Here is a 13037-nt window from a genome sequence, read left to right on the forward strand (position 1 = left end):
TTTACTTGAATAAAATATACCGAGGTGTTTCGGCGGGTTGATGAATTTAGTTTAGCTTTGGAAGAGCTTTTAATATGTTTTGTTGGGTTACCTTGCAATTAGTTACGTAATGTGTGAGCCATTTGAGATAAAACATGTTTCAATACCCAAATTGAGCTTTATATTCATACAGCCAATGTTAAAAATTTTATTTTCGTCATCATGGCATGATGATGGCCTCCTTATTTTAGTCATTACGCGTAGTTTTTTTTTGGAGGCAAATATTTTTACGACCAACTAAATGAATAGCTTTATTTTATTTTATGGGCATAAAATGTTAATTACTGCTATATTCTGTAGTTAGGAAACATGAAAATTGTGACGTGCATAGTTATATGTCAGGTAAACCACCTTTGTGGCACGCACGTATCTATTACTTGCACGCGACTTCGTATGTACTGGGGCTTGTGGATCACGTGAAGAGCGATAGCGAAATATACTTTTTCTATATTTCGGAAATATTTTGATGGAGCTTTATAATGTTACAGAATTTTAGTTTCTCTCGTCGACGAAAATAATATTAGATTATTATTTAGCTTTAAAGGCTAATAGATTCTTACTGCTGCATATTATTCTAAACTTTACTCGTTTTTCTTAACCAAACAGTTTTGCTTAACATAAAAATCTAGACATAAGGTCTCCTAAGAAAGACAGATGATATGAAGTGGAACGTTTTAAATCCTAGCCTCGACAGTTGTTTATAGAAGGTACTAATTCTTACTTCGTTTCGCATTATCCGTGTTCCAGCATATTCCGGCACATTTCCCGTCCGACCGCTACGCTTGCATTCTAAGTCAACACCAACGCTTACATTAAGTATTCACTGCACAAAGCGTAATATCCGTCCACTTGAGTGTATTTCTAACTTATTTCCAGATATTAACCTTATTTTTATTTCAGAACGGCGGCGCTGCGGACGGATTAGACATGAACGTCGGCTACGCTTGGAGAAAGGGATACACTGGGAAAGGAGTCGTCATCACTATCCTTGACGACGGTATACAACCCAACCACCCGGACCTTTCACAGAATTACGTAAATATTATTAATATCTTCTTAAAGTATATTGAAACACCCATTTATCACGGTAGCTAAGAACTGTCAAATGAAAACCCAATTTGGAACAAACGATTTCTCTTTAGCGCTCATGTATTACGTAACTGAAGTGTATTGAACGGAAACCCGATATTGTAGGATCCTGCTGCATCGACAGACATAAATGGGAACGACACGGACCCGACACCGCAGGACAATGGCGACAATAAACACGGCACCCGGTGCGCGGGCGAGGTGGCTGCGGTCGCCTACAATAGATATTGCGGGGTCGGCATCGCTTACAACGCCAGCATTGGAGGAGTCAGGATGCTCGACGGACTTGTTAACGACGCAGTGGAAGCCCAAGCACTCGGCTTTAACACTCACCACATAGATATCTATAGCGCGTCCTGGGGGCCTGAGGACGACGGCAAAACAGTTGACGGCCCCGGCCCTTTGGCTAGAAGGTATTGTCTAATTGCATGCGATTTAGAGGAATGGTTACAGGCGAGCTCATTAAAAAGTGCTTTGTTTCAGGGCGTTTATAAATGGTGTGACGAACGGAAGAGGGGGGAAAGGATCTATTTTTATATGGGCGTCGGGAAACGGTGGCAGGCATACGGACTCTTGCAATTGTGATGGATATGCGAATAGTATATTTACTATTTCTATTTCTAGTGCGACTCAAGGGGGTTATAAACCGTGGTATTTAGAAGAATGCTCATCAACAATAGCTTCAACCTACAGTTCAGGAACGCCTGGCCGGGATAAAAGTGTAGCTACTGTAGATATGGACGTACAATTAAGGCCTGATCACATCTGTACAGTGGACCACACAGGCACATCGGCATCGGCGCCATTAGCCGCCGGTATTTGTGCATTAGCTTTAGAAGCGAATCCATTACTGACGTGGCGGGACATGCAACACCTAGTCGTAATGACCTCTCGGTCACAACCGTTAGAAAAGGAAGAAGGATGGATCGTAAATGGCGTAAAAAGAAAAGTGAGTCACAAGTTTGGCTATGGACTAATGGACGCCGCTCAGATGGTAACATTAGCCGAACAATGGACAAACGTACCCCCTCAGCACATTTGTAAGTCACAAGAAATAAACGAGGACAAGTCTATTGAAACATCTTTCGGTTATACGATATCAGTGCACATGGATGTGAATGGGTGCAGCGGGACGATGAACGAGGTCAGATTTTTGGAACACGTTCAATGTAAAATTTCACTCAGCTTTTTCCCTAGAGGAAATTTACGGATATTGCTTACGTCGCCAATGGGGACTACTTCCACCCTTTTATTTGAGAGGACGCATGACGCAACGAGTTCTAACTTCGACGATTGGCCGTTTTTAAGTGTCCATTTTTGGGGAGAAAGTGCCGAAGGGCGTTGGACCCTTCAGATATTAAACGCCGGTAATATCCACGTCACTCAACCGGGCATATTGAAAAAGTGGCAGTTAATATTTTACGGCACGGCTACGAGTCCGATACGGTTACGAAATAAAAGCTATTTTAATTCAAACAATGTTTATCAGGAAGAGAAGGCTTATCATATTAACGATGTTTACGACGCCTCGGAGTACTCACAATTCCTCAACGAAATCGAACTCGGCATTTCTGATAGACGCAATTACCCCAAAAATATTCCCTCAGCACAAAGGAAAAATGTTTTGGCAGATGCCAACGATAAACAAGTACAAAGACTGTGCGATCCGGAATGTGATTCACAAGGTTGTTATGGGAAGGGGCCAACTCAGTGCGTTGCTTGCAAGCATTATCGTTTAGATAATACATGTGTGTCTCGATGTCCTCCGAGAAGCTTCGTTAACCAAGGTGGAGTTTGTTGGCCGTGTCACGAGTCATGCGAAACATGTGCCGGCGCTGGCCAGGATTCCTGTCTCACGTGCGCGCCCGCCCATTTATTAGTAGTTGATTTAGCTGTTTGTTTACAACAGTGCCCCGACGGATACTATGAAGATCCCGATGCAAATGCATGTTTCCCATGCGCTGAGCATTGCGACACATGCTCTGAAAAAGCAGACATGTGCTCCTCTTGTGCCCATAACTATGTTTTATACAATGGGTCTTGTTTAGCGGCTTGCCCACCGGGAACACACCAAAAAGATGATTTTGGATGCATGCCGTGTCACGAAACGTGCGAATCTTGCCACGGCCCCAGCGAAAATGCCTGTGTTTCGTGTCGCATTGGTGATTACGCATTCAAAAATCGGTGCGTACCAAAATGCCCTCCAGGATATTATGCCGACGCCCAAAGAAGAGAATGTTTGCCGTAAGTGTTATTGTTATGATAATTTAACTTTGCATTCCATTTCGTGATGAAACAGCGGTCGTCAATCTTGCGAACGCAGAGAATTTCAAACGCCTCGCTTTGAACTGTGCAATGTTTGAGCGTTTAATTGTCGTCTTTATATTTATTCTTGTTTAAAGAACAAAACTCCGTGTTGTTTTAGGTGTCCAATTGGCTGTTCAATTTGCACGTGTGCCGTTTGTTCTGTTTGCCAAGAGAAATGGAGTCTCACTAAGAGTGGGACTTGTCTCCCCAATGGCAATGACAAATGCGATACGAGTAAGTAATGTTCTTCAATAATGATTTTTTCTCCTTTTTGTTCCGGCAAACTTAAAGTGACTTTTTGCAGGTGAGTACTATGAAGGGGGAAGGTGTAAAAATTGCCATTCTACCTGTGAGAAATGTAGCGGATCGAACGAGTGGGACTGTTTGTCTTGTTCGAGTCCCTTGTTGTTACAAGGATCGAGGTAATGGCCCTTTATCCATATAGAACTTTTCCTGTACGGTTTCAAGTGTTCAGTTAACATGAAATATTTATTTTAGGTGCGTGGCTGAGTGCGGACAGGGTTCGTATCAGACGGCAGGAAGATGTTCGCCTTGTCCACACACTTGTAAGAGCTGTGTGTCAAGATTGAATTGCACGATGTGTGCTGGTGCCTTACGTTTGCAGTCGGGGACGTGTCGAGCGACGTGCGCTCCCGGTTACTACCCTGATGAAGGAACCTGTTCCAAATGTTACTTGTCGTGCGAAACATGCACGGGTCCTAGAAGAGATCAATGTGCATCTTGTCCTCCTGACTGGAGGCTAGCGGCTGGCGAGTGCCGGCCCGAATGTCCCCAGAACTTTTTCCCCTGGCAGGACAGCTGTCGCCGCTGTCACCACTACTGCCAAGACTGTCATGGCGCTGGGCCGCAGCGCTGTACGTCGTGTCCCCCTCATTTTTCCCTTGAGAACGGCTTATGCGTGGAGTGCCTTAGTTCCCAGTACTATGAGCCTAGATCGAGGACTTGTCGTCCATGCCATGATTCCTGTAGGTCCTGCTCAGGACCTGGGCCAACCAGCTGCGTCACGTGTGCCCATCCACTTCGTTTAGATAGGTGAGTGCTTCAGTGTCAATAATTATTAACAAACATTCATAAACATACTGAATCAATCCAAACACCTAGGGTTGCCGCAGCTGAGTAAATAATGGCTCTTAATGGTACTTAGTTGAATATTTGATCCCTTTTTCATTTGTTTTGTTTATTAATGGTTTAAGCATTTGTTAGATACAATCAGTTATGTAGTTTTTAAATTTAACTAAAATGAGAATAACTGACTAATCCAAGCACAATAACAAGTAAAAGTTGGCTCAAAAACGACATTTTACGTTTGATGAAGAGTAGGTTTGAACAAAAATTGTTTCTACTATTAACTATCATTCAAAACAGAATTTTCAAAGTTTACTCGTATAAGCTAAATTGAACTTCAGTGGAAGTTTATCATCGGCTGATATGTAGGGTAGGTCAGTACATGCCGTTGTTTGTGGCTTGTGTAGAGCAAATAAAACGGTAGTATAAACACATTTTTTGTTTGCAGAGTGAACCACAAATGTTTGCCATGCTGCACCGAGAGTATGGTATCGCTTTTCGTAAATAGCAATCAGACGGATTGCTGTCACTGTGATAAGGATATAGGTAAGTTTACTTCATAGTTATTTTTGAAACGAAATCATGTTCTTATGTCGATAACTATAAGGTATTCCAGGGATTTAAAAAATGGCACTAATTCTTTAAATAAATATTTACTACTCGAATAACTAACATCATCATCATCCTCCGAGCCTTTTTCCTAAACTACGTTGGGGTCGGCTTCCAGTCTAACCGGATGTAGCTGAGTACCAGTGCTTTACAAGGAGCGACTGCCCTATCTGACCCCCTCAACCCAGTTACCTGGGCAACCCAATACCCCTTGGTTAGACTGGTGTCAGACTTACTGGCTTCTGACTACCCGTAACGACTGCCAAGGATGTTCAATGACAGCCGGGACCTACAGTTTAACGTGCCATCCGAAACACAGTCATTGGCGTCTAAGATATACTTAGAAAGTACATACAAACTTAGAAAAGTTGCATTGGTACTTGCCTGACCTGGAATCGAACCCGCGCCCTCATACTCGAGAGGTTGGTTCTTTGCCCACTAGGCCACCACGACTACTCGAATAACTAACATCGATAGAAAAAATATTAATAAACAACAATGATCATATTCTCAATATATAATTTGAAATTAACTTGCACTCTAAAGACGTAGAAATTTTCATTTGTTGTTATGTGTATTAAGGAATAGGTACTTTTTTACCTCTTTTAGTATTTACCTACATCTTTTAATGAAAGCAACTTAACAAATATTAAAATACGTCATATTAAGCTCACAAGAAAGAAGTGTGAAATAAAGCCTTCGACTAACTTTTGGGTACATCCAGAAGTAAACGGCACCAAGTTTTGTGATTTATAAATCTCTAAAGAGCGCTTCATCTTATTTACGACGTTCTATGTCCTATTTTCTTAAAGTCATTCGCGACCAAGTTCTGTAATCGAATTCTTGGAAAGTAGGTTATAATCATTGGTAATGGCCGTGTCAATTATGTGATGTCCTTGTAAATAATTTTAATACGGACACAAAGAAAAGATGGAATAACTACTTAGCTTTTGTAGGTACTTAGGTATAAAGTATGTAGGTATAAAAAAGTATTCATATGGGCCGTGACAATAAAAGGTAACGTTTAAAAATATTTTTGTGTTTGTCTTATTCTAAATAAGTTATACAAAAGATTATTAATGGATTTGAAAACCATATTCTATGGTACATAAAATCCAATCACTATCGTTACAAACAACTCTAAGAATATTTCCAATCACGCAAAGTAATTAAATTCGCAGTTGACCTTACATTCTGGCAATGCCCCCAAGTGAAAGGTAAACTATGAGATCTATTGATATCCTCAACAAATACCTTTTGTTAGTTCAAGGCTTTGTGTACGAAAGGTACGGGTTAGGAAATTCGGGGAAAACCACGTTTATTACTATTGTCCAATGTTCAGTTAGATTCGTGGTAGGATGACGTGTCATTTTCTCTGGTGAAATTTTATTCGGTTAAGCGGGAAATAGGTGTCATGTTCGTAGAATTCAATTAGAATCGAAATACAACACTAAGATATTCGAAATATCGAATAACTTTTTCGTCGACTAAGAGCCGATGTTTCAATAGGAAGTTTTGACTTTGATTTTGTGATTAGAAAATATCAACTTAACGAAGTTAACTGATGATTGAATAAATCGGCTTTAAATATTATTATATAATTATTCATGATTGTTTTTTATTTCTCCTTAGATAGGCATTATCTATAAGAGAACTGTTATCTATTTCCTCTTAAATATTTAATCACTGTAGCTACAACAGTCAGTCACTGCCAAATCTATTATGAAACTTACTCTACAACTATTTTATTATTATTAAAACAGCTACATTGTTCCAGGAGGATGTCTAAACGGGTCATCAGCTGGTAAGAGGCGGATAGCCGAGAACATTCGCACTCACATCACAGCTTCGTTCTTTATAGAAGACTCAAAGGATGCCACGAACCTTCTAGAACGAAATTCTGTGGTTGTATGGAGTGTGGCTGCCGTGTTACTAGCTACTGTCGTCATTATCATTGCTGTTAAGGTAAATAAATACTCAGGATAATCTTTTCTATAATAGTACAAATAGGATTTTCTTTTTGTTTTCACCCTCGTCGTGTCTGCTAAAAGACGTCCACTGCTAAATAAAGACTTTCCCAAGACTCGCCACTTTGCTCGTTCTGCAGCAACCCGCATCCACTACTTCCTGGCGACCTTGGACCCTTAAGGCTTCCAAACTACTGAACCGATTTGAAATTTTATTTCACTGTTGGAAAGCTTCACTCTTCTCAAGTAACATAAACTATCCGATTTCAACCGGGTACCTACGCAAAGAAGTTACCCGGTGAAACTGCGGGAGAACAGCCAGTATGTTATAAAGTTCTATTTCAGTTGTAACATTTGTGAATATATTTGAATGTCAATAAACAATAGGTGTTCCAAGTTTTTTTGCGGCAGAATTTTAGCATTCGTGATATTTGCGGCACAAACTCACCCGCGATACAAAATTGTGCTATGTAACTGAATGTGTAAAATGTGAAAAAACATGAAGTTTTAAATCAAATTGCTTTTCGTCTGAATTGGTTAGAAACTAGAATACGCTTGCACTGAATAGTTTTTCGTGAACATTTTGTAACTCAATACGAGTAAATACCCAGGTATTTTTTTCAAGAGTTAATTAGTACACTACAGCTAACTAAAGACCATTAATTATGTAAAAAAATGTTTAAGAAACGTTTTTTCCCACAGATAAAATCAAGAAAATATAAATACAGGACGATATACCCGAAGACGGAATACTCTCAATTGACTACCATCGACGAAGACTTGATAGCGCTGACGTCATCAACCACTTTGAAAGCCGTTGACAGTGCACAAATACAAACTAAAAGTGAACTCGAAGAACCCACATAGCAATTATGAACCTTCGAGATGATGTAATTAGAGTATATTTTACACTGCAGACTGATATGTAGGAGTTTCAATATACGATCCTTATTGTACATAGTTGGAGTAAACACTACCTAACTATTGTGTGGTTATTTTATGGTCTAAATGATGCTATACGAGGAATTGTTGCCCCTTTTTTAAAACCAAAGAATTTGTATTTTAAATTGACTATTTCTATAAGAAATAATTTATTTTAATTGATAGTGACAATTTGTAATGAATTTAGATATGTCTTAAAAGTCGATGCAATGCAAATGACTTAAAAAAGTCCGCTTCTAATTATAATTGTGTTTACAGTTTTAGACTACGACCATGTTATTACATTTCTTGCATACGAACTTAGTTTAACATTTCTATGCAAATGGATGCAATTCATCTCGCATATGAAGTACATAAATTGTATTTTTAATTAGTTTATGTGGCCATGTTGCGGGATGCCAGAATTTATATTTTATTAAGGGTGAAGCATATTTCTATATTAGTTTGCAAATTGTATAGGCAGTTTTATCAAATAATTCTTAATTACTGTTTCTGTGTGTGTTTATTTTAGTAAAGTTATTTTATCAAAGTTTGAATATCATTACAAGTATTCTGAAAATGTATTATTTACTACATAGGTCACGCCATAGTCAGTGCCATTTTTTAAATATTAAGTTTGAAAGTATATTTAGATAGGTTATTGATTTTATAGCTTATGTTTAGTTTTGCATAAACAACAAAATATTACAATTAAATATAATACAATATATTTGCAAATTAACCAGTGAGCATTAACTTTTTTGTGAGCGTAATGCTTCACCCTATCACCAAAAATAAAAACAATTTGGAATTGTCAAAATGTTTCTATAAGTCGTTTTTGCACTTTGTTACCAAAATTCCATAAGGCAGACATTACTTTCTATTGGAATTCGCATTTAACATGGATTTGCGAAGAGAATAAAGGGAAAACGGCACAGATAAGTGGTTTGGGTTGGAAGAACGTTCAATTAGATTGGCAAAAAGCGATGCCGGAACAAATACGCCTTACTGGTTTGATTCTGCATTTGAGAAATATGTTTTGCCTTATTTTATTACCGATACAACTCTGCAGTAGGAAATAAATAAAACAAATATCGTTATTTCTTGGAAATTGTTGACATCAGTCACAGTTACTCGAAGGTCAATGTATTTTTAAATGTTGATGAAAACTTGTTATTGTGTTGGTAATTATGTACTCTTCTATCCCCGTAGAATAATAGGTACCTACGCGTTTAATATTGCGCGTGTGTGCGTATTGGTAGAATCATTCAATGAAAAGTAATGTCGGTCTAACAACGGACCAGTATGTTTTCATGGGACCCAAAACACCGCTTAAAGTTATACGTGGAACATTGTTTTCATAGTAAAGTTAACATATCTAAAGTTTTATTTGTTTAATGTTATTGTTTGAAGTACTGTACTGTGTAAATACGGTTCAATTATTACTGTAATAGTGTGCAATCGTGTAAATATGTAAATAATTGACAATTGTAAATATATCGATGGTTTTTATGACGGATAATTTATATTTGTTGTTTTATTTTTTTATCCCTAAAATTCAGATTGTTGCAGTGGTCTGCCCGTGACCGTGATCCCAAACGTCGCGATTAAATACTATATTACTACATAAAAGAAGTTTTATTTAAAGAAAAACTGTTACTCAGAAATATTACAGATAGATACCGTAGTCTAAGGAAAAGCTAAATTCTGAATCACAATGATAAAAGTTTGTTTGGTGAAAAATCGTACTTAACAAAGCAACCTACCTATAAATTCTCTCACGGCACAATAATTCTCAATTTGATCTTATAACTTCTACGTTATGTAAATAGCTAGCTTGCTACCTCATAAACTACTAGCTTCAACATTAATCATTATACAAATAAAAACTTAATATTAATATTCAATTTATCAACACTTCACTCAATATCGGATTTAATATTTAATTACTTAATTCAGTCAGTAATTTGCTTTTTGTAAAACACATTTAGCGTAATCAAAGAACCATCAATAATTAAATTCGACTTTTATTTATTTACCAGTTTTACTTTGTTCACATCACAAGAGAAATCAATAGCATTTTAATAATTTCTGCACCCGGATAAAACATGCTTTATAATACTCTGATTTATAAGCTACATTACTGTGAAGTTTCATCAAAATCTATTCAACATTTTTTGCGTGAACTATACATTCCACACTTTCGTATTATTCTATCTAACTTGTAAGTCAATCAAAGTTTTTCCAACTACCTACTTACATAGTTGGGGCCGGCTTCCAGTCTAAGCGGATACACCTGAGTCCCAGTGTGCATCATAAGCAATTCATCATAAATATTCGGTAAGTACAACTTTCAGAATGCCTAAAAGGATATTAGCTTTTAATTTAACGGGTATATCTCGGTGGGTTGTATAAAAATGACACCATTAGTGGTGCGACAATAAAAACGGATTACCTCGACTCCTAACGACGATACGTAACCGGGGGACACACTGACGTTTATTTTATACAACAATTTTGAAATAATAAGTCTGACTCAGTTCTTGGCTTACCAAGGGTTATGGTATTGACCGTTTTTTAAGGCTCCATACACAAAAGGTAAAAACGTAACCTTAATAAAAGATCACCGTCCGGTCATAGGTACATCCGTCCATCTCTTTTATCGTGATAACTAGGCAGTCTCACAAAAATACTAAAAGTTTAATAAAGTAAATATTTCAGCAGGGCCTATATAGAACTATGTAACGTGGCTTGCTATCTAAACGTTTTAAAGGTTGATAAATTATTTGTGACAAAAATACAAAATAGCTTTATGTCAACATGAAAATGGTTTTTGCAAAAAGAAATTCCTACTATCATTATTTTGATTGCGGTATGTGGCTAAATAGGTATTTTGTCTGAAAAAATCTGAACCAAAGTGGTGATATCCAATAACGAATCGGCTTTTCAAAATTGCGGATTGAACAAAAGGCAATTTTAAACCAAAAATGTATTATATGAACATAGGATTAAAATGTTACATATTTTAGAAATTGTCGAAATTAAAACTGTTGGCAGTTGGCAGTTACAACATGTTATTTTCGACAAATAGATTTTGAATACTTTATACTCCTATTAGTAGAGCAGTGATATAATAAAAAGGCTAATCATGATAATGAATCTACTGATAGGTGATAAACTACACATCCCCATCCCCTTCAAGTACTTACAAAAAAGAAAAAAACTGGTCATTCTTCCAGCCCCTGTGTCTCAAGACCTACTAACTCCGGAGATAAACTGTTTCGCATCCAAAATACATCTTCTGGAAAGGAACAAATGCTTTGAGAAAATAAGCCTTTATTTCCATAGCGAAGCACAATGTGTTAAACGACTGTTCCAATGTGAATGGCCCAAGGAAATCTAGAATTAGATTTGTGCTAGCCTTTTGTAGGCATCTCAAGTAATGTTCTTACGTTTGGGAGATCATTTGATAGGAGGATCGTGGGAGGAACTTGGACGAGAAATGGTGATAGATTGCGGCTGTTTCGGGCGTTGTTGTGGGTGTCTAGGTTTTATGTATAGGTGAACTTGTTTACTGTAGGGTTAGTTTGATTGAAGTTTCGAAAGATATACGTTTGATGAACTAGCATTAATTTAGTCATAATTCGCTTCATGTATTGTTTGTTATCTATGTATATTTTTCCGTTTTCCGTTGTCACGACATAACATGAAAACGGCTTGACCGATTCGGCTGTAAATTAGAGGGGAGGTAACTTAAACCCGGGAGAAGGTTATAGGATAGTTTTTGTCACCATCCGGCTACGGGACGCGGGTGAAACCGCGGGAGAAAGCTTGCTTCCAATAAAACTTGTTAATGCGGCTGAAATCCACATTAAAATTCTTGTCGTCTTCTCGACATCCACATGGTTTCTCAAATGATCAACTGAAAAAAACATCTTCTGTAACACAAAGTCAATAGAAACCATATCTTTGTAAACAGGAATTTCCGTGGTTCCAAATTTTATGACTGCCCAAAATACCGCCTTAACTCTCCATAAATATCTTCAAACCGAGGGCCGAACCTTTGATTTTCTTTCATGTTTTGTATATAGTTACTTCACAGACCGGCCGATTTCCTCACACACCAAACTGAGGCGAATCGGAAGAAAGAACAAATGAAAGAAAAGAGAGATTTATTTTAAGCGACCGCTAAATTAACCCCAGAAATGTTATTCGTTCCCTTTTTTTTTATAAATTAAAGCTCGGACTTTGTTTTTCATGGACAAAGGGTGGTGGGTAAATAAGAATAATATTTGCTAAATGTTTACTTGCCTCAAAGAATTTTCCGTTGAAATAAATTAATGTACTTTCGTAAATAGGTTCCAATTCAGTTTTCAAGATAGGCTATATAAAATAATTAAACTATGAATGATTAATACTTTTATCTCTTACTTGAATCAAAAACGCGATCTTATTTATTTGCGAAATAAAATTCTATCTATTGTATCTTCATTTTATCGATACGAAACGAGAATGCCGTATTAAAATTTCATAAACACATCTTCAACAACATCGCAATCAGAGTAGCAATACGTTTGGTATTCGAAACACTTTCTCGAGCAGTCTCGAGATCACCACAACTTTCAGGTGAACCAATAAATATCTGCGCGCAACTTTTAAATAATTCACGCCAACATTTCAAGGTCAAACTGTTTCGTTCAACTGTTCTTACTTTCCTCGAAGAGAAATGCTTACCTGCCTACGGAGAAATCGACGTCTTTCACACTATTCCGATTTATATTACACGATTTCTTTGTCTAGGGTTTTGGAATTGATTTCAGTTTTCCAGTTTCATGTTCAGTTTTCTTTGTAGCCGATTGAAAGGTATTGAGAATACGTGGGATTGTGGAACTAGTGCAAATATACTTATGGTAGGTGAAGTTACTGGCAATGTAACTTACTTGAACGATATAAAACTTTGATTTTAATACATACTTTGGGATATGCTTCTTAGTCTCATTCTTCTCTTCCCTATTACCT

The 13037-nt window shown here is 37.4% G+C and overlaps 1 protein-coding gene and 1 long non-coding RNA gene across 2 annotated transcripts in view; one reads left to right on the plus strand and one right to left on the minus strand.

The window, feature by feature from the left end:
• The window catches only part of LOC110370407 (furin-like protease 2), a 37570-nt gene extending 28024 nt beyond the window's left edge, over positions 1-9546 (plus strand). The window contains exons 4-12 of the mRNA XM_064038820.1: positions 940-1074; positions 1234-1541; positions 1612-3372; positions 3554-3669; positions 3740-3857; positions 3934-4488; positions 4970-5067; positions 6908-7095; positions 7800-9546. Coding sequence (XP_063894890.1) covers positions 940-1074; positions 1234-1541; positions 1612-3372; positions 3554-3669; positions 3740-3857; positions 3934-4488; positions 4970-5067; positions 6908-7095; positions 7800-7964 — 3444 coding nt within the window. The 3' untranslated portion in view covers positions 7965-9546. The remainder of the gene's footprint in view (positions 1-939; positions 1075-1233; positions 1542-1611; positions 3373-3553; positions 3670-3739; positions 3858-3933; positions 4489-4969; positions 5068-6907; positions 7096-7799) is intronic.
• LOC135118015 (uncharacterized) overlaps positions 1-13037 on the minus strand; it is a 186472-nt gene that overhangs the window by 1642 nt on the left and 171793 nt on the right. The gene's annotated exons all lie outside the window — the stretch shown is intronic.

Source organism: Helicoverpa armigera, chromosome 17, assembly GCF_030705265.1.
Source record: "Helicoverpa armigera isolate CAAS_96S chromosome 17, ASM3070526v1, whole genome shotgun sequence".
In the NCBI taxonomy this organism is placed as follows: Eukaryota; Metazoa; Arthropoda; class Insecta; order Lepidoptera; family Noctuidae; genus Helicoverpa; species Helicoverpa armigera.